This window comes from Bos mutus, chromosome X (assembly GCF_027580195.1).
Source record: "Bos mutus isolate GX-2022 chromosome X, NWIPB_WYAK_1.1, whole genome shotgun sequence".
NCBI lineage: Eukaryota > Metazoa > Chordata > Mammalia > Artiodactyla > Bovidae > Bos > Bos mutus.
In genome coordinates, this window is record NC_091646.1 from 123654112 (window position 1) to 123679323 (window position 25212).

Consider the following 25212-nt stretch of genomic DNA (forward strand, 5'->3'; position numbering starts at 1 on the left):
GATTGCCTTACAGCACGTTTCCCTCACTGGACTAGGCGTCAGCTCCAAGGTCACCTTGGCAGAGACGCCCTAAGTAGCCATCTTAGTTTGGATTCTCCCCGAAGTCAACCCTGAGCCAAGGGCTGGAGTGCAGGTGGTTCAGGGAGCAGTGCACACGGGGAATGCCGGCAGGGTGTGGGGAAGAGAGCTGGAGGGGCACAGGCCGAGAGGGTGCGTGTGCTGGCCAGCAGTCACGGCGGGGACCACGGAACTCAGGCCTGCTGAGCACCTTGGGGAGAGGGCCAGAGCACTCTCAGGAGTTGGCCTAACCTCGAAGGATGGGGGCGTCTGTCATCGCTGGGGCCATGTCATCGCTGGGGCCACTCCTACTGGCATGAATTGTCTCATACTCTTGCTTACCCTGCTCGTGGGCCAAGCACTCTCCCAGGGCTTGGAAGACAATCACCAAAGGCAGAGGACCTTCCTACATCTAGGTAAATACTGGGGGGATGTCAGCAAGGCACTGAGCTCGTCGGCTCCTCCCCTCTTGAGCCCTTTGGCTCCTCCCCTCGTGAGCCCTTTGGCCCCTCCCCTCTTGAGGCCTTGGTCCGCTTTCTGACTTCCTCACAGAACTTGTACCACCTGATCCTGGATCTGGGTGTTGATTGGTCCACTCCAGGAGGCTAGACTCCCTCTGGCTCAGGCAGGGACAGCATCAGTGGCTGTCCAGGGACTATCTGCTGAATGAATATTCAAAGGAAGATGGCTCGTTGTTGTCCTGAACAGCACTATTATCCTCAGTGCGAGTGGGAGGAGCAGGCCTGAAATAAGTTGTAGGAACAGAGGTGACGTTTACCCAAAGGTGGGCCATGTAGGTGCCGGCTGAGTGATCTGCTGAGCAGGCATTGTTGTGGTTTATGTGCACGTGTGTCAGTGGATACAGAGTGAAGAGAGGAGAATGACTAGACATTTGTTTCTTGGTCAGATTTTTCTCAGTACTTAATAATTTCATTCTTTTCATGAGTTAAATTATCATGATAGCTATTACTCTAGTCCCATACACCGAATGGGGAAAAAACCAACACCAGGACTTTCCTTAGAGGCTGAAAAATGTAATGTATCCAAAAAGAGCAGGCTAGTCTTGATCTTGACCCAGGCCCTTGCTCAGCACAAAAGGGAGAGGAGTGTGAAGGGGATAGAGGAAGGGAGTGACAGAGACGTGTGGTCCAGGGAAGCAGGAGGCAAAGCAGGGGAGGGGGAGGGGCTAGCGGTCTGTGAGTCCTCATTCACAAGCATAGTCACCCAGGTAGGGTTTTCTTAATTGCTGAGATGAGACTTTTGTTGTTGTTGTTCAGTTGCTAAGTCGTGTCCAACTCTTTGTGACCGCATGGACTGCATAGAGCCTTCTGCTGCTGCTGCTGCTAAGTCACTTCAGTCGTGGACTGCAGCCTTCCAGGCACCTCTGTCCATGGGATTTTCCAGGCAAGAGTACGGGGTCTATCCAAATAAATACAACCACCCGAAAGGCCCAAATCCACACTTGTTAGTGAGAAGGCCCCGACAGTCCTACAGTTCAGGCCTGGATTGGTCTACTTCTGGCCACTGGCTTGAACTCACCCCAGGAGGAGGGAACTTCTGGCATCTGTTACCCGTGAAAAGGCAGTTTGCTTGGACAGCCCCCAGCAGAAAACCCTACCACATAGGACCCTGGTATTTCTGCAATGGGCTTTAGCCAGTAGCCAATATCTAAAAAGGACCTGGTTGAGCACACTGACACAGTGGTAAGAAAAATGGGCATCTGGACACCTCTGTGTGGCATTTGTCCCAGGCGTCTTTTGTTCTGGAAAGAACACTAACTTGGGTGGATAAAAGTTACATAAATGTTGTGCTCACCAAAGCTATTGGTTTGACAGCCTTTAAAAGAAAGTTTAAAAGAGAGAACACTGGCTGAAATTCATTCTTAACTGAGATCACCACATTGTGTTTAAGCACTACCTTTGCTGCACTATCATTACCTCTTCATGTAAACCTCCTGCCCTAGTATCTAATTCCCTGCAGGAATGACAGGAGGGGCCCCATGGCAGCCCAGTGAGAGAGGTCTGTCCCCTGCCTACACAGGACTGCCTCTATACCTTTCAGTTCATGGGCAGCTTTGGGGAAGGAGCCAGTTTAAAAGGTGGCTTATGGGTTGTGTAAGTGTAATGAAGTAATAAATGCTTCTCATTTATTCTTGGAAAAAAAAAAAAAAACAGATTAGCCACCTGTTTTTTTCAGTGGGCAAAATTCTGTCACAAATGCCTCATTCTGAGGTTGATCTCTTGTTAGATCAAGCAAGGTGACCTCTGTGCAACTTGGACCACGGCTTGGGCTCAAAACAGGTCTTGGAGCTGGTGTCTCATGCCATTCGGTTTGATTCATGCCATTCGGTTTGCACGTTTAGTGGCCTCGGTGTTTTAACCTCAGTTCCTCTTGCAGCAGGGGTCTGAGGCTATGAAAGAAAAACCACAGTAAGGGAATTCTTTGACTCTTCATGGTTATGGATTCTTCACCCATTCTTCTGCTCATGGTCCTCTGCCTTATTAGTCTGGCCATGGTGTCTGACCAGTGAAGCTCTGCTTTGTGACATTTGAAGAAAGTTTCTATCTGGAGCGGGAGGGGAGTGTGGAGGCAAGAGCCTGTGCAGGGCTGGGCCACTAGCTCTGAGGGCACGGAGGAGGCAGTGTCTTGCTCTCCAAGGTCAGCACCCCGCCGTATGAGCACTGCCCGCCTGTTGACCTTGGAGAGAATGGAGCCCAGTATTGGGTTAAGTGGGTGCACGCAGCTTTCACAGGGTAGGTGACTTAGGGAGGCGTGTGTCAGGATAAAGAGTGGCTCTGCCTGTAGACGCCTAGAGATAATTTGGAGGTAGAGTCAGAAGAGCGAGCAAAGTGGGGAGGGGTGAGGGGGAGCCAGCACTTAGCCAAGCAGCGGGAGAGCACAGTCCTGCTTCGCGTGCCCTCCACACAACCCTCATTTCTGTGGACGCCCCAGAGCGCCTCGTAATTCAGCCTGACTTCTATGCATTTGGTTTTCAAGGAAAAGCTTTTGTTAATGCTGACTGTAAATTGAGGGGGTGGCTTTAAAGATGTTTTCTGAAGAACAAAAACTGGTGCAGATTATCTCCCTTGCATGCCAGTGAGTCTCGCCACAGTAAATAACCCTGCTCCCTATTCATTTCCTCAGCCAGCAGGTACTGATCTCCTGCTCTGCGCCTGCCTGTGCCTGGTGCTGAGGTAGACACCTGAGAACGCATACAGTGTGCCAGGGAAATAAGCAGCTCCCCCTGTATGAGCAGGAACTGTCATACCGACCCTGGCCCGCAAATTTAGGAATGCTCCTAATTTTGGGGAAAGATTGAGATAAGGATTGTGTTTGTGGTAGTTGAGAAAACATACCTTCTAAGCACAGTGAAAGAGAAAGCACTCAGCATTTCCCTAAAAGTACAAATGATGTAAAGGGCCATAACAGCATCCATTAACATGATGTAGCAGTGAAAGCAGGATCCACTCTGATGCGCAGATAAGGTATCAAAGTACTCACCCTAGAAGGGCAGGCCTCTGGCTGCACCGTGGCCATCTGAGTTGAGGGGGTAGGACCTACGGAAAGCAGAAGTGAACTAAAAATACAACAGTAAAGAGTAGGAGAAAACCATGTCCTAGGCTGAGAATGGGTCAAATCAGTAGCTATGGCAGTGACACAGTGACTTCAGTGTATTCATGTAAATGTGAGCTGCCATAACAAATAACCCCCAATATCCCAGTGCTTTAATAAAATTCAAGTTTATTCTTCACTTGCGTAACGTCAAAAATGGGTTTTTCTTCATGGGTGGGTGGCTCCGCTCCTAGCTGGAGTTCAAGGATCTCTGTTTATCTTGGGAGTCTACCATCTTCCATATATGGCTTCTCAAGAACACGAATGATAACATGTGGCAGATTTCCCTGGGCTGTGCCTCCTGGCAGTGGTCCCACTCACTTCTGCTCACATGCTACTGCTAGACCGCCACAGATGGCTATACCCAACTGCAAGGGAGGCTGGGAAATGTACTCCAGCTGTGTGCCAAAAAAGAAGAAATGACTCTGGTAACCAGCTAGGCCACACTGAGCTAGAGGAAGCGGTCACTCCACTAGGTTGGCTCCCTGTGGCCAGGTGCCCTCTCTCTCACGTTTACTTTGATATCTCTGACAGCTAGTTGAGACTCTCAGGCCTTTGTGGTCATCTACTGTCACTACTCTGTGCCATGCCTCTGTGTAGTCTTGCTAACTGTTCTGTTTCATCAGAGTGCTTCTTATTACCTGATTACATCCTTCCTTATTGGTCAGTCAACTTCCTCACCTACCTCCGACCTGGATGTGAGCTCTGAGAGGGCAAGGCCTGTGTCTGTCATGTCCATTGCTGTATCACCAGTGCCTAGCATGCTGCCTGGCACATGGGAGATCCTTAATTACCCATTGTTCAATGAATGAATGAATGTGAACCTACTGGGCTCTGGAGGTCTTAATGGCTTCATGGAGGAGTTACAACTTGAGCTGGATATAGCGTAGCATTTTTCTGGGAGAAAAGAGATCAGGAAAAGAAAGGAGGCAGAGTAAAGGGGAGAGAAAGGGCCACAAAGATGTATGAAAGTGAAAGTCGCTTAGTCGTGTCTGACTCTTTGTGACCCCATGGATCATACAGTCTGTGGAATTCTCTAGGCTGGAATACTGGAGTGGGTAGCCTTTCCCTTATCCAGGGGATCTTCCCAACCCAGGGATAGAACCCAGGTCTCCTGCATTGCAGGCAGATTCTTTACCAGCTGAGCCACAAGGGAAGCCCCCAAAGATGTATCAATTGAACCATTTATGAAGAGAGGTTCCTGATTGCCCCATTCAGGTGTTCATCACTAACTAAAATCCGTTGACAGTTTCTGCACTGGTAAGTTACAGCTTATTTGAGAAAAACATACAAGCCTTCTTGCCCTTCGTGCCGTCAGGGCCTTCAGGAGGTTCAAACCTGGCAGCCACGTTCAACCATCCATTCAACCAAAATAGTTGAACTTCTACAACATATAGGTCTGTGTAGATTGAACCATTTATGAGGTTAAGTCCCATCCAGTCAACCAAAATAGTTGAGCTTGTATAACATATAGGTCCATATTCTAGACTTGCTTATCTGGACGATGCAAAAAGTACAGAAGGAAGCCCCTCTCTAACCTTCAACAGTTTGTCATGCGCTCAGCTGTGGGACATGGAAGCTGCTCCCCATGATACAGCAGGTTCATCGTCCCAACTACCAGGGCTCTCCATGAAACGGCTTCAGTCTTCCTGTCTGGGATGGCCGTGGCCTTCCCACACAGATTCCTGAACCTGTGTGGGGCAGTGGTGTGGGTTAGAAAATGGGGAGCAAGGCAGAACGTGGTGTGGGTCTTTGGACTCAGTGGTGCTCACTCTAAGTTCCTGGCTCTATCATTCATAATCTTTGGGGCCTTGAACAATTTCTTAACCTCTCTGTGCCTATTCAGCATGGTAGAGATGATCAGACGTGCTTCCTAGACTTACTGTGGGAACCAAATGAGATGGGCTCTATCAGAGGCTAATGCTGTGCCTGCTCCATGCACATGCTCACTGGTAGCATGGTCTTCCTTCTTGGCAGCCCCTAACCTGCCCCCTTTGCCTCCCAAGCCCTGGTCCAGTGGCAGTCAACTCCTGGGACCAGCCCTGACCAACTCTTTCTAGCCTTCCTCTTGGGTTGCCTCACCAGAAATTGCCAACAGTCAGATCTTTCTTCCCTCAAAATAGAAATCTCTCATGGTTCCCTTCCAGCATTTTCTAACCTCCCGGCGAATCCTGTCCATCACCTCTGCCCCCCACCTCAAAACCTCCTCTTCCCCGTGTCCCTTCCCAAGCAGAGAGCATTTCTCCCACACCTGGCCAGCCCTCTGTACCTCTCTCAGGGTGCATGCTTGAGCCCATTGGGCTCATCATCTCTTCTGTCTCACGTGGCTGCCAGGTTCGAACCTCCTGAGGGCCCTGACTGCACGAAGGGCAAGAAGGCTTGTATGTTTTTCTCAAATAAGCTGTAACTTACCAGTGCAGAAACTGTCAACGGATTTTAGTTAGTGATGAACACCTGAATGGGGCAATCAGGAACCTCTCTCATTTCATGTCCCCAAAGGATTATTCAGAACCTTAACAATCGTCGTATTCAACACCTTCAGTCGTGTCATTTGCCTTTTAAACAAAGTATGTTTTGCTATATCCATTTCTAGTAGAAAATATCCTAAAGACACAAAGGAAAACAAAAAGATATCTACAACTGAAATCAGTTGTCTTCTTGTAGTCATTTTGAGACTATTCAAATAGGAAATTATGGCAGTGTCATAAAGAATCAAGATTTCAGCACAAAAGAGATCAATTATAAAATCAAGTAAGTTAAGTGAAAACCTGTAATCTTAGATTTGAATTGGAAATAGCAGTTTCAACTCAGCTTTTATCTTCACCTTCTAAGACTTACGTATTTTCTAGTCCTGTGGGTTGGAGCAGCTTAGAGGCAATGGACACCTAGCAACAGTGAATACCCCCGGCATGCACGACGTGCTCCTTAAAGCCGGTTCCCTGGGAAGAAGCCCGGACTTCTTGGAGATGATCCTGGAATAGACACCATGCCAGAAACTCCCACCAAGGAGGAAAGAAACCTTAAGAGGCCCAGCAATCTGCTCAAGGGCCCACAGGAGGCAGCCGTCCCTCTGCCCGGCCTCCTGGCCACGGCCTTCCTGCCGATGTTCCAACCAGGATCCAGCTTTGTCTGACCAGGGCTTTTCACTGCCAGGCTTGGGGTATTTTGACAATAAATCCATTTTAAGCTACTTTGGCATTGGACAACTTGTCAAAGTAGTCTGGTGCACAATCCAGACATCCTGAATTTGAAATGCAAATACTTGTGTGCTCCAAGGGTCACAAATTGTAAAACCCCCAGGCCGAGTAGTGCCCTTCCCCTTATCACCTCAGTGCACAGCAGGCAGCCTCACTTAACAGCTCCCACAACCCACAGAGGAGTATGCTTTTCTAGAAGTACAAGGAAATACTGTTCTGGCACTTCAGCAGCCTTCAACTGATGGCTGATAGGAAGTGGGAGATAAATATCCCCACTCACTCGTCTCTAAGGTGTGTGTTCTGCATTGGCTCCTAAGGGGTTCCAGCCTGTGCACCCTTTATTGGCTTCCTTCCCTTCCCTGTATCACTTCCCTGCTCCCTGCTTAGTATCACCTCCTGAAGCTTTGTCTCAGTGCCAGTTGTGAGGAATCATTCTCAGAGCCTGTCTTCCCTGGGCTGATGGAGAGAAAGAGCCACTGTTCCTGAAGAGCGGGCCTTCCTCAGTCTTGCTGCAGACTCGGCTAGACTCAGGCTAACTGAGTCAAAAGAGAACACATCTTTTGTGACTCCAGATTCAATATATCATGTGTGTCTTTTACAGAGAGCACAGAACACATAAATCTCTAGGCTTTGCGTGTGGAAAGGTCCTTGGAAAAGAATTCCTTTTGGCTTGCAGGCTCATGTATTTATAGCTTCTTTGTGGGCCCAGTAAAGGGCATTACTTCTCTACCTATGAAGATACTAACTAGCAAGTAAGTAATAAGTCTTAGTGGAGTGCAGTGGAGGGGTATGTGGGACCTTCTGTAAGTCTGGATATTTTTAAATTTTCCATTGTTGCTGGTGATCTCTAAGTAATTTTTAAGAGTCTCACCTCTATCTAGGAGAAGAGATTTACTAGCATGTATAATCTGGTGTCATGTGCTAATTACCTTACTGTGTCATGATTTACTTGAGCCCAGGGCACCTGTCCAAGCAGACCAGAGAGTCTGGGCACCATACTGGTGATACGTATGCAGTGTCTCCTGAACAGAAAGGTGATTTTCATATGCTTTCTCTGATCTGTCTCTCCCACTCCAGCTCCACTATCTTCCCTGGAATGTGAGAGGTACTTGCGTTCGTAACATCACATCTGTAGCCTGAGCGGGAGTGAAGGGACTTTAAAACACCGTATGCATCTTTGTGGTTAGAGTGCCTTCTTGAGTCTCCATTTTCCTGCTTTCAAAGAACCAACCTCACCCGGTTCTTCGCAAATAATGAAAATAGCTTTGTGACAAGTCGCCCTTCTCTGAATCTTAGAAGCATTCCTTAGTTATCCATCAGGCTCTCCTGAAAGATCCAATTGCTTATTATTGATCTGTATTATCTTTTGTATACTGTAACTTGTTTGCCACCATATAAAAGTGCCAGTGTCTTTTTAGGGTCTGTGGGGCTGACCAGGCAAGGGCAGAGCCAGGCTCCCACTCTGGTTTAAGCTCAGGCACGCAAGCCTTGTAGACTGGCACAGAGGTGTCAGGACTTGGTGATGGAGTGGTTGCTTTCAGTCCAGGTTGCTGGAAGCAGGCGCATTACTGCCATCTGAGAACGTGACAGCCTCTGTAGTGAAGCTGGCCTTGGGCTTTATTTACTAGGTTGAACTCTAGAGAAGGTTTGTGTAGAGCAAAACGGTTGAACATCACTCGTTTAATATTGTTTAGTCGAGTACCTATGTTGTTGCCTTAGTATCTCTTTCTGGAAAGCAGTCAGTGGTCCTCACTATGTGGTCTGCAGACTGGGAGCATCAGCGTCCCTGGGAAACTTGTTCTCTGCTCCCTGGGCTGAAGTGTTGCTGGCATCCTAAAATTCAAATGGCTGCTTTCTCAGACAACAGGTGAAACGTGTGTGTGTCGTGAGTTGAGAGTTTTGGTTTTGGAAGGACAACTTAATAGATGCAATAGATAGCAAATAGTCACCAACGGAGAGGAAGGGAGCAGCGGCCAGGCCAAGTGACGTCAGGGGAAGAGGCTGCCTAGGGAAGTGCACGGACTTGGCCTCAGGAGACCTAAGCTTTGTTTCTACCTCTGCCGAAAATCAACTCTGGGATCTTGGATCATACCTTGGAACCTTGATTCCCTCATTAGTACCTGAGAGCGGCAGTCTAAGCAGTAACTTTCCGTATGTTGACTGGTGCCCAGAGCAAGAAGTACATGTCTGCATCACACCCCAGCATCCACGTGCACACATGTACGAACAAACACATATGTAACAGAACCAACAGCTTCACAAAACAACACTGTGTGCGATGCATGTTGGCATTTTCTATTCCAGTCTCCTGTATGTCTTTGTTTAAAAAATGCTAGTTCTGATCCGCTGAATGGATTTCACAATCCACTCAAGGGTCATGCCCTGTGGTTTGAAAAAACACAGAACTCCGTCATTTCCGAGGTCTCTTCAGCAGTAGAATCCAATGGCGCTGCTCAGTGCCCACAGGAATTTTCCAAAAACAACAGCTGAGCTGTGACAGATGGATGCATGCTTACACACTCTGGAGGAAGTGCATGGTGTAGAACATGGCAGCAGAATGACCCACAGATAAACAAGAAAATGATAAACCATTTCCAGGGAGAACGTATAGTGCAGCTCTCACAGTGACTCAGAGAATTAGCATCTCAAAATCACCACACTGAATGCTGCCCAAGTTAGCTAACATCAGAGACCAGGGACATCCTACCTCTCAGAGAGGCCACAGGCTCCCTGGTTGTAGGCAGCTTTCTTTACAGTTTCCAGAATGTAAGACACCCTACCCCCCACCAACAGTCATCTCTGGTAGCCTCATGTTTATTTACACATGACTCACCATGAAGACAGGAAAATAAAAAGGGAAGAGAGCTCCAGACTTTTGTCTTTGAACCCAAGCCTGGCCCCTTCATCTTATCCGTTTCCACCACAGCAAGGGGAACTGGTATATAGTAAGCAGAGACATGTCAAGGAATGATCATATCATGATCATTTCCTTGGATTCTGTGAAGGCTCTAGGAGCCCCGCTTATGGAGGAGGGGACAGAGGCCCAAAGATTTCAGTCAACTGCTCTGGACCACTGCTGGCAGGCAGAAACCCTGTCTCTCTATCCCAGAGCCCAGGACCTTCCCCCAGTGCATCCTGAAGTTTGGTGATGGGTAGAGAGGAGAGGCACAAAGGGCAATGGGCCTCCTTCAGCCAACAGGAAGGCCAAACCCTGATTTGTAAAGATGGGGAACTTGAGTCCTGGGCACGGTCAGTGACTTGCCCCAGGGCAGAGAACTGTGAGTAGAACCCAGGCTTCCTCTGGTCTTTCTACAGAATGTCGAGTGTGCAAACAGCAGCACCAATAAGTAAACAGTACTCCTAATGTGAAGCTCCGTTTTATTTTAGAAGTTAGATAAGTTTTTATAGGGGAAAAAAATCATTCTGGATTCATGTAGTGCATAAATAAATACACAGCCAGGTTTTCCCTATTCTGTCGGTGTTAAAAAAAAGTCTAGGCTTCCTGACAAGTTCTGACGCTGAGGGCGTCCATGGTGGATGCTGTGTCCACAGCGCGGAATGACTGTGGTTCATTCCGCAGGAATGAAAAGGCTGCCTGGCAGGGACAGACCGTGGACATCAGGCTTTGGCATCGGGCTTCTCCCTACCGCACACTGCCAGTGTGCAGGCAAGGCCCTGGGGAGGAAGGGATGGAGCAAGAGGGAGAAAGAAAGAAGGAGTTTCACCTGATGACACGTGCAGAGGCCCACAGCTTGCGCCTGGAAGATCTGGGGTTGGAAGCCAGCTCTGGCTTCCAAGCTGCTGTCTGTTCCCCAAGCAACATTGAGAGACACTGGCCTAAAGGAAGGTTGACTGGGGGAGGGGGATGTGAAGTGATAGTCATATTCCAGAAGTACAAACAGCACTGCAGACAGAGACCAGAGAACCAAAGTGCTGAAAGAATTGTCCACAGGGCAGTGTGACGTCTTTTTAGGCTGAACCTACTGTCTATCCCCTGGGAACTCTGAAGGTCATGGGATTGTCTAGACCTTGACAGATAGTGATGTATCGCCCACAAGGTTATGGTCACTGGGTTTATCTGAAGTTGGTGTCCACCTGTCTCGTGGGAAGGTGAGGTTCATCTCTAAGGACAGGTGGAGGCTTGGGTTTAGTAACTGTTGGGAAATATAAGAATCAGGAGTAAATAGAATCCCGCGCTGAGTCTCTCTGGCCCCCAACCTGGGGGTAGTACTGGCCTCTCTTAGTAGAAAACCACTGGAGCCCGAGTCTCCAAGCCACCAGTGCTCTCTCTGCAGCTAGTCCTTCTCCCAGGATGAAGCATGTAAAAAGGGGGAATTCCCTGGTGGTCCAGTGGCTAAGACTCTGAGCTCCCAATTCAGGGTGCCAAGGTTCAATCCCTGGTAAGGGAATGAGATCCATATATCCTGCTACTAAGAGATCACATGCTGTAAATAAGACCCACTAAGTCATGTCCAACTCTTATGACCCCATGGACTGTAGCCTGCCAGGCTCCTCTGTCCATGGGATTCTCTAGGCAAGAATTCTGCAGTGGGTTGCCATTCCCTTCTCCAGGGGATCTTTCTGACCCGGGAATCAAACCTGTCTCTACTGCATTGCAGGCAGATTCTTTACCGACTGAGCTCTGAGGGAAGCCCTAAATAAGACCCAGCACAGCCAAATCAAGAATTAAAATAAGTACCCCCAGGTACCTGTAAGTTACACTTACATCATCACTGTTGCACTATCCAACAAAGAAAGAATCCACATATCCACTATGCACTAATATGGTATGGACCTGGCTTCCCCACTCCCCCACTCCCCCACTCCCCCACCAGGAATCAAACCCATGACCCCTGAACTGGGAACCAAAGTCCTGACCACTACACCACCTAGCAACTCTTAAACGGTAACCTTCTACCCTGCCCCCCGCCCAGCTCTGAGAGCTTACCCTCAGTTTACAGCTCAGTCGGTAAAGAATCTGCCTGCAATGCAGGAGACCTGGGTTTGATTCCTTGGTTGGGAAGATCCTTGGAGAAGGATATGGCAACCCACTGCAGTATTCTTACCTGGAGAATCCCATGGACAGAGGAGCCTGGCAGGCTACAGTCCATGGGATCGCAAGAGTTGGACACGACTTAATGACTAAATCACTCCCACCACAGAGGTATATATCCTACCAATCCTGATGCTCGCACGGTGCTCAGGAGTTCTGCAGGGATTCCAAAGGTGTTGTCATGCCCCGCCTCCTCTCCAACACTATGTGTACATTCCCTTCCTAACACGCATCACCCTTGTAATAGGTTATTTAATAAGTTCTTTAGTTCTTGTGCTCTTAGGCAAAACTAAGGAAGCTGAGCAGTGCTTTGAATGATGGGCAGATAGTACAGTGGATAATATATGGCTCAGTGGTAAGGTTCGGGAGATAGGAAGTAAGACAAGGGCACTGATCAGGTAGGCATCAGGAGCAGCTGTGCAGAACTATATAATTCTGAGGCCTTCCTCTGGCACTTCTCTGCCTTCCTACAAGGCAGGACCTCACCCCACTCTGAGGCCTGGCTCAAAGAGCCAGGGTCTCTCGTCCCTTGCTTTGGGGGGCAAAGGTTGTCCCTGTCTGTACTGGCAACTTGAAACCTTTCTCGAACTCCTCTGGTCAATGCAGCGGACTGGATTTCCACTGTGCCCAGGCCCCACTCCTGTTCCCCTTTCCACCCCGGGGACAGCGCAATGCACAGCTGAAAGCTGCTCCTGTCTAATGCCCTGTTTCCCTCTTGATCTTGCAGCTGTCTCCAACCTGGACGTCGAGAGCAAGCTGAGCGTTTACTACCGTGCACCGTGGCACCAGCAGAGAAACATCTTCCTCCCGGCCACCAGGCCGCCCTGTGTGGAGGAGCTGCACCGCCAGGCCCGGCAGAGCCTGCAAGCCCTGCGCAGAGGTGACTGATCTCGGGCTTGGGGGCTTTTGGGGGAGAGAACTTGGAGCTCGTCCCCACAAAGGCTTGTTCTGTGTCCCTTTGGTCCCAACACCTCCCCTCATTAGAGCCAGTACTTTGAAATGCTCCCTTTTCTACCCTGAAATGAAATTCTTGGTTAGTATAACCTGCCTATGGATATAACAAATAATAGCATTATGGCCTGAATATAGCAATAAAGAGAATTTAAAAGGAAAATGGTTTATAATAATACTACTTGCAGCATATAAATGGCCAAACATGGCAGCACTAAAAGACGTCATGGAGTCAGATGTTTACGCCTATCGAAAGTAGGTTCAGAATAAGTAGAGACAGGAGTCATTCTGATCAAAAAGTACAGAGACATGAAAGTGGCAAGAGGAAACAGCCATAGAAACTGGTGCATTCAGCACGTATTAAACATGAACCAAAAAATAAAACACCTCTGGATTACAATTACAAGAGAATTAGGTTTGACTCAGAAATACGTTCTAGGCTTTTCCATGAAAAGAAGTTCTGGAGTGGTAGCTGTGGAACCTGGGGCACTGATTCCGCATTGTAGGAGGGCTCCCGTCCTTGGCTCCAGCCTGGTCCTCTATGAACCAGAAGCTTCCCAGGGTGGGGGTGGAGGCTTCTGCTCCTGTTGAGAAGCAGTGATGTGATCCATTCTACATTGGAGCACATGGAGGCCTAGAGAGGCCAAGACACCTGTGAGGGTCACACGCAACAGGTTAGGTACAGTGCCAGGCCCAGACCCGAGCCTCCAGACCCCCAGCCAGACTTATTTTCCTCCACATCATACACTGTCCTAGGGAAGTAAATATTTTCAGCCCTCTCATAGTCCTGTGAAAGTCGGAGATAGGCATGCAGCCTCTTCTTCCACTGCCTGCATTTTTACTGCCGTAAAGCCACTCTACTTAGGACAAGGAAATTAAAACCTGGCATCATCCTTCCAGAGTCCTCTCCTTTGGTGTCAGAATTGGGTATGCCAGCTTTTTTGTCTTTAGATTTTTGCTGTGGAGATATATGGGGCCTGTACAGTCAGGTGTCTTTGTTCCAGATACCCTATGCTCCTTTAAGGAATGGTATTTGGTGAGAGTGTTAACATTCACATAAAAGGCTTTCATGTTACTGTCAAGATGGAGAAATAAAATGGCAAATGTTTTCAGCTTTTTTCTTCCTCATGTACGTGACTTCTCCCTTTCCCCCATTCCTTGTCTTTTTCACCTGTAACAAAAGAGCTCATGTCCTAATATCCCTAATACAATTCTTTCTGACAATTCTCCTTGGTTATTAGTAGCTGATACTATCAGCCTTATCATGAAGACTGACCGTCCATATCCCCTCGACCTACCTCTGGCATTCTTACTATTCACTTGGATTTGATAGTTGGCTGAAAAGTTCTTTACTGATTTTTTAGTGCCAGCCACCCTCCAGAAAGCTTCCTTAACAACACCCTTCCTGTTCCTCGGTGGCCTGGATTAGGCCCTCTTCCCATAATAGCCTGTGCATCCTCCCATCGTGCCACTTAAAAGCGTATATCATCACCAACCACTTACCGGCCTGTCTCCTACCATCAATCCGTGAACAAGTCAAGGATGAGGAAGATAGAAAAAAAAAATTTTTTTGACCGACTGCACTGAGTGGCTTGTGGGATCCTAGTTTCCCAACCAGGGACTGAACCCCGGCCCTCAGCAGTGAGAGTGCTGAGTCCCAACCGCTGTACCACTGGGGAATTACCATAGATTTTCTTTTTTATTCAAAGCATTTACCATAACCCTGACATAATAAGTTCTCACTCATAGTAGGTCCTCAATGAATGTTTGTGTACCTGAATCAAATTCTGCAGAAAACTGCTTGAGCACTAGGGGTAGAGAATGATGACCAAGGAATCTGATCATTCTCACTAAATACTTTTCTGATCCCGTCATTGCTGCTGCTGCTGCTAAGTGCGCTTCAGTCGTGTCTGACTCTGTGCGACCCCATAGACGGCAGCCCACCAGGCTCCCCCGTCCCTGGGATTCTCCAGGCAAGAACACTGGAGTGGGTTGCCATTTCCTTCTACAATGCATGAAAGTGAAAAGTGAAAGGGAAGTCGCTCAGTCGTGTCCAACTCCTAGCGACCCCATGGACTGCAGCCCACCAGGCTCCTCCGTCCATGGATTTTCCAGGCAAGAGTACTGGAGTGGGGTGCTATCACCTTCTCCGGATCCCATCAGTAGAGAGCTTCAATAATGTTAGCCCTTTAGAGATAATTATTTTTATCCCTTTATTTTTATTCGTAAGTCATCTCTGATTAGATTTTTCCAGATTCAACCAGATAACGCTAAGCTGCTCATAAGCTACCACATTTCACTGTGTTGTCAGGTTTAGACTTAATGGCAGAACTAAGGAACAGCAAGTGCCAGTATCAGTTTTCTCAGAACTTCCTCCTGGGGGGCTGAGAGAGGAATATGGGGCCTCCTGGGGTTTCTAGGAAAGACAGAGGAGCTGCGTCTTGCCCTCCACACACAGGCTTGCTTCGTGGTTGTCTCCATAGCAAATCTTGGGTGTAGTAGTTTTAATAGCACTGCAGAGAGCCATAAACAGGAATTATAGGCATCATAGAATTAAAAACATGCAGTGTAGAATTGAAATTAGAAAGTGACTTTTTTTTTAAACCTTGTCCAAGAAACAGAAGCTTACTAGTGCATTTGTCAGAATACCACTTTCGCCATCTGGTGGCCATGACTAATACTGACCTATCCGACAAGCTCTTGCTCACAAATGAGCTTCCCTGTAGGTGCTCTATTTAGACAGTTGGAGTATCCTGAGATCAGAACTGAGGAACCGGCTGCCTTTAAGATCCACTCTGCAGCAACCCCCCTCAACAAAGTCAACTGAGGGTCCAGGCATTGTGCTAAACCTGGGATGCAGAGAGCAATAGCATATGGTTCTTGGCACACAAAGAATTCCTGATCTAGTAAGGGAGAAGGGCAAGTAACCAGGTCATTTCAACACAGGGCCACGGGAGCTCAGAGCAAAGGCACTAACCAGGCCATGGAGCTTCAGAGAAGGCTCCTCAGAGGAAGCAATGCCTTAATGGAGTTCAAGTTATTAAGCCTCTGATTCTTCTTTTTTCCCATTTTTTTTTCTTAGCAGTTCTTTATGCTCAGAGCCAATAATGGCTTGAAGTGATGCCAATGTTTACATTTGTAAGACAGTGACAGAGAGATTATTGTGAGGCTATAAAGAGAGATTTACATTTTATATTTCCTTTTCTTTCAAGTTTCGGGGCTGGGGTCTACATTTCATTGGTCTAAGGGAATGAGGACCAAGAGTCTACTGCAGTTTCAGGCTCTAGTTGATAAATGGTCTCCCACACCACCACCAGAAAGAAGTATCAGGGAGCCATTAATCTGCCTGCCTCCTGCAGGCCTGGGGCACATGAACGAGATGAGCTTTAGAAAGAGCAAGCGGGGAGAAGCCGAATGGGAAACTGAGTTGATATCTCCCTCCAGACTCCGCCCTTCCTTCTACCTTTTCCCAATCAGTGACACCTATCTTTTACTCTCATTACAATTTTAAGAATGTAGAAGCTTTTCCTCCCACCGCCCATCTAGAAAAGCCGACTTTCTCCTGGTAGAGAAAAACGAGGGTGGCACTAGAGGCAGACACTTTAACATGGCAGATTTATCTCAAAAACCTTCCTGGAAGGGAGAGCAAGGCGGCAGAGTGGGACCTGGAGCCCACCTCCCTCCACAAATACAGGAAAATTCCAGCTGCATCTGGAATAATTCTCACAACGTACCAGCTAAAAGCCGTCAAAAGAGCTCAACCAACCAAAGAACCCCATATACTTGGGTAGCACTAAGGGAGAGGGACCTGCACCCCTGGGAGAGAGCTGTGAAAGAGAACTGGTTGCCACACCCCAGGAACCTCTTTCACTAGCTGGGAGGTCTGCCAGGACAAGGGAGCTTCAGGGGTCTAGAATTTCCAAGAGAGGAGTGTGCCCGTGCTACCTTGCTGCCAAGCAAGATAGACAGGGACGGGCACTAAGCTGCCATGTTACTGCCCAGCCAGGGAGGCGCACCTGCGGGTCTGCACAGTGCTAGGTGTGGAAACTCAGGCTTCAGCGGACAGACACGGCGAGAGGACTTGGTTTGGCCACGCAGAGATATCCAGAAGAGCCTGGAGTGTGGTCTGGGCTATAAGTAGAGGCACATACAGGACGGGGCACAGGGCCACCAAAGGAGCCCCAGTCAACACAGGAAGGGCTGAGTGTAGGTCCACCATAGACACCTCAATCTCAGTGTGCTCACAGAGGTGCATGGCTCCAGCCACACCAGACTTTGGGAGCACACACACACACCAGGGCTGACATCGGAACCAATTATCAGTGCTCCCACCATGGGGCGCTGCTTCAGTGGGCATTAGGAGCTCATGCTTTGTGAACGTGCACACACCAAAGGCAAGGCTGCCACCCGAGCCAATTATCAGTGTTCTCACAGCCAAGATGGGTCTTGGGGTGGCACCAGCAGCAGCTGATTTTGTAGACGTGCACACTGGCTGTCAGGATACGTCACAGAGTCACGTGTCCTGGCACACAGCTGAGTGCTCTGGTCTTACCTACCTCACACTACAGCTGAGAACCAGATCTCAGGGTTTCTATTCCAACAACTGGGGGGCAGGCCCTGCCTCCAACAGAGCTGTGGCAACTACAGAACAAAGAGGGGGCCCCACCCAACATTACAGTGCAAGCTCTGGACAGCACAGCACCAAACACACCCTTCATCAAGGGAGGATAACGGCCAGCACATGCTGAGGAAAGATGCGGCAGGCATCCATACCAAACACAGCCCTCACATCAAAACTACTGGACTCACATAGTCTGTACCAGAACACTCCTATAGGAAAACAGCACTTCAAGATCACAGTGGATAACTGTTCCTCCTAAATTCATGGAGTAAGAGAAATATAAGTAAAATGAAAATGCAGAGGAACTATTCCCACTTAAAAAGACTGAGAGAAATTCCCTGAGAGAAACAGACCTCGCCAGTCTACCAGACCCAACGTTCAAAAAGGAAGTGATAAAAATGCTAAAGATCCTCAGAAAGACTATTGATAAAAAGGCAGATCACTGTAACAAGGAACTAGAAACCATAAGGAAACCAAAATTAGACAACTCAACTGCTGAGATAAAAACCAAGCTAAAGCCAATAAACAGCAGACCAAGTCTACATAACAGAACAAATAAGTCATCTGGAAGTTAACACAAGGCACCCAATCAGTAGACAGAAAGACAAATGAAAGAAAAAATGAAAGCGACATGTGAGACCTACGAGATAATGTAAAGTATGCCAACCTCCACATGAAAGGGATTCCAGAAGAAGAAAGAAAAAAGGGGATCAAAATGTAGTTGAAGAACTTGTGGCTGAAAACTTCTCAAACCTACAGAAGGAAACAGATATCTAGGTACAGGAATCACAGAGGGTCCCAAATGAGATGAACCCAAACAGATCCACACCAAGATATATAATTGAAATGGCAAAAGTGAAAGATAAAGAGGGATTCTAAATGTAGCAACAGAAAAACAGAGTCATTTACAAGGGAATATAAAAAGGCTATTAGCTGATTCCTCTACAGAAACTCTGCAGGCCAGAAGGGAGTGGCAACATATATCCAAAGCTCTTAAAGGGGAAACTTGCAAAGTACAATACTCTACCCAGCAAGATTATCATTTAGAATAGAAGAAAATAGAAAGAACTTCTCAGACAAGCAAAAACTAAAAGAATAGAGCAATACTCATGAAAATATGTTCAACATTGATAATGACTAGAGAAATGTAAATCAAAATTACAGTCAAATATCACCTCACACCAGCCAGAATGGCCATTATCAAAAAATCCACAAACAGTAAATGCTGGAGAGGGTGTGAAGAGAAGGAAGCCCTCCTGCACTGTTGGTGAGAATGTAAATTGGTGCAGCCACTATGGAGAACAGTATGGAAGTTCCTTTAAAAACCAGAAATAGAGCTACTGTATAATCCTGAAATCCCACTCCTGGGCATATACTTGGAGAACAACATGATCTGAAAAGATACATGCACCCCAGTGTTCATAGCAGTACTGTTCACAATAGCCAAGACACGGAAGAAACCTAAATCTCCATTGACAGAGGAATGGATAAAGAAGCTGTGGTACATACAAAAGAGAAAGAAATAATGCCATTTGCAGCAGCATGGATGGACCTAGAGAGTGTCATACTGAATGAAGTAAGGCAGAGAAAGTGAAATATTGCTATAATATCACTTATATGCAAAATCTAAGAAACAGTGATACAAATGAACTTCTTTACAAAACAAAAACCAACTCACAGACTTAGAGAATGAACTTACGGTTACTGGGGAGGGGTGTGGGTAAAGGATAGTTAGGGAGTTTGGGACTAACATGTACACACTGCTATATTTGAAATGGACAACCAACAAGGACTTACTATATAGCACAGGAAACTGCTCAATATTATGTAACAACCTAATGGGAAAAGAATTTTTAAAAGAATAGCTACATGTATAAGTGAATCACTTTGCTGTACACATGAAACTATCACAACATTGTTAATCAACTATATTCCAATATAAAATAAAGGCTTAAAAAAGAATACAGCAATACTAAACCTTATCCTAAAAGAAATATTGAAAGGTCTTCTCTGAGTAGAAAAATAGCAAGAATCTATAGGAAAGGGAAATTTACAACAGGAAAGGTAAATATATGAAAGGATTGACAATCACTTAGATAAGCCAATACATGCATTAAAAAAAAAAACAATTAAAATTGTGAAAGCAATTAAAACTATAAGGGACAGAAAAAGGATAAACATGAAGATATAAAATAGGATATCAAAATCACAAACTATGGGAGAGTAAGAAAATGTAGACTTTTTAGAATGTGAGAAGTTATGACCAACCTAGATAGCATATTGAAAAGCAGAGACATTACTCTGCCAACAAAGGTCTGTCTAGTCAAGGCTATGGTTTTTCCTGTGGTCATGTATGGATGTGAGAGTTGGACTGTGAAGAAGGCTGAGCGCTGAAGAATTGATGCCTTTGAACTGTGGTGTTGGAGAAGACTCTTGAGAGTCCCTTGGACTGCAAGGAGATCCAACCAGTCCATTCTAAAGGAGATCAGTCCTGGGTGTTCTTTGGAAGGAATGATGCTGAAGCTGAAACTCCAGTACTTTGGCCACCTCATGTGAAGACCTGACTCATTGGAAAAGACTCTGATGCTGGGAGGGATTGGGGGCAGGAGGACAACGGGACGACAGAGGATGAAATGGCTGGATGGCATCACTGACTCGATGGACATGAGTCTGAGTGGACTCCGGGAGTTGGTGATGGACAGGGAGGCCTGGTGTGCTGCGATTCATGGGGTCGCAAAGAGTCAGACACGACTGAGCGACTGAACTGAACTGAACTGAGCTCACATGACTATCAGTCTAAAACAAATAGCTAGAGTTACAGTTTAACACACTTGAAAACCAGGGTAACCACAAATCAGAAGCATACAGTGGTCTCACAAAAACTAAAAAGAAAAGAACTCAAGCACAATGCTAAAGAAAACCATCAAACTACAAAAGGAAAAACAAAAAAAGGAAGACATACAAAATCAACTGGAAAACAAGGTTTAAAATGGCAATAAATACATACTATCAATAATTACTTTAAATGTCAATAGACTAAATGCTCTGATAAAAAGACACAGAATGACATACTGGATAATAAAACAAGAACCTACAATATGCTGCCTACAAGAGACCCACTTTAGGGTGAAAGAAATACATAGATTGAAAGTGAGGGGATGGCAAAAGATACCTCATGCAAATAGAAATGTCAAGAAAGTAAGGGTAGTGATATTCATATCAGACAAAACAGACTTTAAAACAAAGGCCATGAATAAAGACAAAAAAGGACACTATATTAATGATACAGGGATCAACAGAAGAAAATATTGTCCTCATTAACATATATCCACACAATACTAAACCTCCTAAATACATAAAACAAATACTAACAGACATAAAAGGAGCAACTGATGGGGATACATTAATAGATTTTTATCAATGGACAGACCTTCCAGACAGAACATAGGTAAAGCAATAGACACATCTAAATGACACTTTAGAATAGTTAGATGGATTAATATCTACAGGACACTACATCCAAGGAAACCCGAATACACACTCTTTTCAAGCACACATGGAACATTCTCTAGGACAGACCACACACTAGGATATAATATAAAGTCTGAACAAATTAAAAGGATAGAAATTATCTCAAGCATCTTCTCTTACCAGAATGGCATGAAACTAGAAATCTGTCACAGAAAGAAAAATAAGGAAAAAATGATCACATGGATACTAAACAACATGCTACTAAAAACCAATTGGCCAACAATGAAATTAAAGAGGAAATTTAAAAATACCTCAAGATGAAGGACAATAAAAACACAACCATCCAAAATCTTTGGGATCCAGAAAAAGCCGTCCTGACCTGAGAGAAGTTCATAGCAATACAGGCCTTCCTCAAGAAATAAGAAAAATCTCCAATAAACAACCTGACCTTCCACCTAAAAGAATTACAAAAAGAACATTTAAAAGTCAGCAGAAGGAAGGAAATAATAAAGATCAGAGAGGAAATAAAATATAGATTAAAAATTAAAAATCAATAAAACCAAGAGCTGTTTTTTTTGAAAGAGTAAGCAAAATCAATGAATGGCTAACCAGGCTCACCTGAGAGAGAGGACCCAATTACACAAAATAAGAAATGAAAGAAAAATAATTACCAATATTGCAGACATATTAAAAAATAAGAAAAATACTATGAACAGTAATATGCCAACAAAATGGACAACCTAGAAGAAACTGACAAATTTCTAGAAACATACAGCCTGCCAAAACTCAATCAACAAGCAACAGATAATTTAAATACACTGATTGCTGCTGCTGCTGCTGCTAAGTCGCTTCAGTCGCGTCCGACTCTATGCGACCCCATAGATGGCAGCCCACAAGGCTCCCCCATCCCTGGGATTCTCCAGGCAGGAACACTGGAGTGGGTTGCCATTTCCTTCTCCAATGCATGAAAGTGAAAAGTGAAAGTGAAGTCACTCAGTTGTGTCCAACTCGTAGCGACCCCATGGACTGTAGCCTACCAGGCTCCTCCGTCCATGGATTTTCCAGGCAAGAGTACTGGAGTGGGGTGCCATTGCCTTCTCCAAAATACACTGATTACTAGAAGTAAAATAGACTCATACCTATCCTTTTCAAACTCTTCCAAAAGGCTAAAGAGAGGGGAACACTCCCCAAATCATTTTATGAAGCCAACATCATCCTGATATCAAAATCAAAGGCACTACAAAAAAAGACAATTACAGCTCAATATCTCTGATACATGTATCAACAGATGCAAAAATCCCCACCAAAATGTTAGCAAATCAATCCAACAACATATAAAAAGGATCATACATCATGATCAATTTGGATTCATTCCAAGGATGGTTCAACATACACACATCAATCAAAGTGATACACCATATGCCATAAAAAAAGACAAAAACAACATGAGCATCTCAATAAAGTTAGAAAAAGCATTTGATAAAATTTAATACCATTCATGATAAAAACTCACATGAAAATGAGTATAACAACGTAATGCTGAATAACATCCATTTACAACAAATCCAGAGCTAGTACAATACTCAGTGGCAAAAGGCTGAAAGCCTTCCCACTGAATTCTGCAACACCAACATGGAAGCCAGCTCTCATCACTTCTATTCATCATAGTATTGGAAGTCCGAGCCACAGCAATTAGATGAGAAAATGAAATAAAAGGTATCCAAACTGAAAGGGAAGAGATAAAATTGTCATTGTACACAGATGATATGATACTCTATATAGAAAACCCTAAAGACTCCATATAAAAACTATTAGAATAAATGAATTCAGCAAGGTAGCAGGGTACAAGATCAATATACAGAAATCTGTTGCACTTCTTTACACTAGCAATGAAATATAAGAGAAAGTACAACATTTATTGTGTATTTAAAATTGTGTAAAAAAAATTACTCCAAAATTAAATACCTAGGGAAAAAACCTAACCACTGAGGTAAAAGACTTATATGTAAGAACTATAAAACACTGATACAGGAAACTGAAGGTGATACCAAGACATGGAAAGGTCTCCCATGTACTTGTTCTGGAAGAATTAATATTGTTAAAAACAGTCATACTACCCAAAGCTATCTACAGATTTTATGTGATCTTTATCAAATTATCCATGACATTTTTCACAGACTAGAACATATAATCCTAAAATTTATATGGAACTACAAAAGACCAAGAATTGCCTTAAGAACAAAGCTGGAGGCATAACCCTCCCAGACTTCAGACAATATTACAAAGCTACAGCAATAAAACAGCTTGGTACTGTCACAAAAACAGATCAAAAGAACAGAAGAGAAAAAACAGATAGATCAGAAGAACGGAATAGACAGCCCAGGAATAAACCCACATGCCTACAGTCATTAACCTTCAACAAAGGAGGTAAGAATATGCACTAGAGAAAAGACAGTCTTGTTAGCAAGTGGAGCTGGAAAAGCTGGACAGCCTCATGTAAATCAATGAAGTTAGAACACTCCTTCACACCATACACAACAATAAATATAAAATGGCTTAAATACTTAAACAATAACACCATAAAAGTCCTAGAAAAGAACACAGGCAAAACATTCTCAGACATAAATGGCAGTGTTTTCTTAGATCAGTCTCCCAAGGTAAAAGAAATAAAAGCAAACATAAATAAATAGGACCTAGTGAGGTTTATAGATTTTCTCATAGCAAAGACATAAACAAAAAGACAGTCATAAACAAATAAACCATAAACAAAAGATAACCTACAGACTGGGAAAAATATTTGCAAATAATGAGGCCAACAAGGGCTTAGTTCCCAAAATATACAAACATCTCATACAACTTAATGTAAAAAAACTCAATAAATAGATGTGTTTCCAAAGAAGACATACAGATGGCCAACAGGCATGTGAAAAGATGGTCAACATGGCTAATTATTAGAGAAATGCAAATCAAAACTACAACAAGGTATCACCTCACACCAGTCAGAATAGCCATCATGAAAAAGTCTACAAATAATAAATGCTGGAGAAGGTGTGGAGGAGTACCCTTCTATCCCGTGTTGGTGTGGATGTAAAGTGGTGCAGCCACTATGGGGAACAGTATGAAGGTTCCTTAAAAAACTAAAAATAGAGTTACCATATGATCCAGAAATCCCACTCCTGGACATATACCTGGAGAAAACTATAATTCAAAAAGATACTTGCACTGCTATGCTCATAGCAGCACTGTTCACAGTAGCCAAGACATGGAAACAGCATAAGAGCTCATCAATAGATGAATGGATAAAGGAGATGTGGAATATATACAATGGAATATTACCCAGCAATGAAAAAAGAATGAAATATTGCACCAACATGGATGGACCTAGAGATTATCATACTAAGTCAGAGAAAGAGAGATATATGTTATCACTTACATGTGGAATCTAAAAAAAAAATCCACTTATTTACCAAACAGAAATAGACTCATAGACATAGAAAACAAACTTGTGGTTACCAAAGGGGGATGGATAAATTAAGAGTATGGGATTAACAGATACCCAGCACTATATATAAAATAGACTAACATCAAGGATTTACCTGTATAGCACAGGGAACTATATTCAGTATCTTATAACAGAAAGGAATCTGAAGCTGTATGCCTGAAACTAGCACAATATTATAAATCTACTATATATATATATAATAAATACTTTTTATAGAAGTCTTCCTGATGAGCAATGGCTTTGGAGGCAGTTCAGCAAAGAGCACCTACATGGGGTTGAGGACTTTTCTCTGGTTGTGAATGGGAGTCAACATTTGTCTCAAGAACCCCAAGCAAAGGAAGATGAGTAATTCTGCCACATTTCTGGCAGACAAAGTTGGCAGTTGAGGCAGGGAGGCCCACAGACAAGCCAATCAGACATGGACAGAAATCAGAAGGTTCGAGAGTGCTCAGGTACTGGTTTAGAGTGCAGCACACTGAATACAGCAAAGAAGAGGCAGTATTAGGGAGGCCAGTGTCAACGGGCAACAAGACCCAGAGAAGGGCCTAACAGAAGGGTACAGTGAGGCCACTGACTCAGTACCCAGCCCATGGAAAGATAGGGCTTTAGAGTACATTCTACGATTACAAAAGCAGACCTTCATGAAAGCATTAATTTGTTCTTCCTTTCAGTCACTCCACAAACATTTACTGAAAATCCACTGTATCACAGGCACAGCAGGGCACAGTGATGGAAAGCTGACTATAAT

The 25212-nt window shown here is 45.0% G+C and overlaps 1 protein-coding gene across 2 annotated transcripts in view; it reads left to right on the top strand.

Annotated features, from left to right (window-relative positions):
- Positions 1–25212, top strand: part of NHS (NHS actin remodeling regulator) — a 345114-nt gene that overhangs the window by 268170 nt on the left and 51732 nt on the right. For both annotated transcript variants that reach the window (XM_070365605.1, XM_070365604.1), the window contains exon 2: positions 12647–12799. In XM_070365605.1, coding sequence (XP_070221706.1) covers positions 12647–12799 — 153 coding nt within the window. The remainder of the gene's footprint in view (positions 1–12646; positions 12800–25212) is intronic.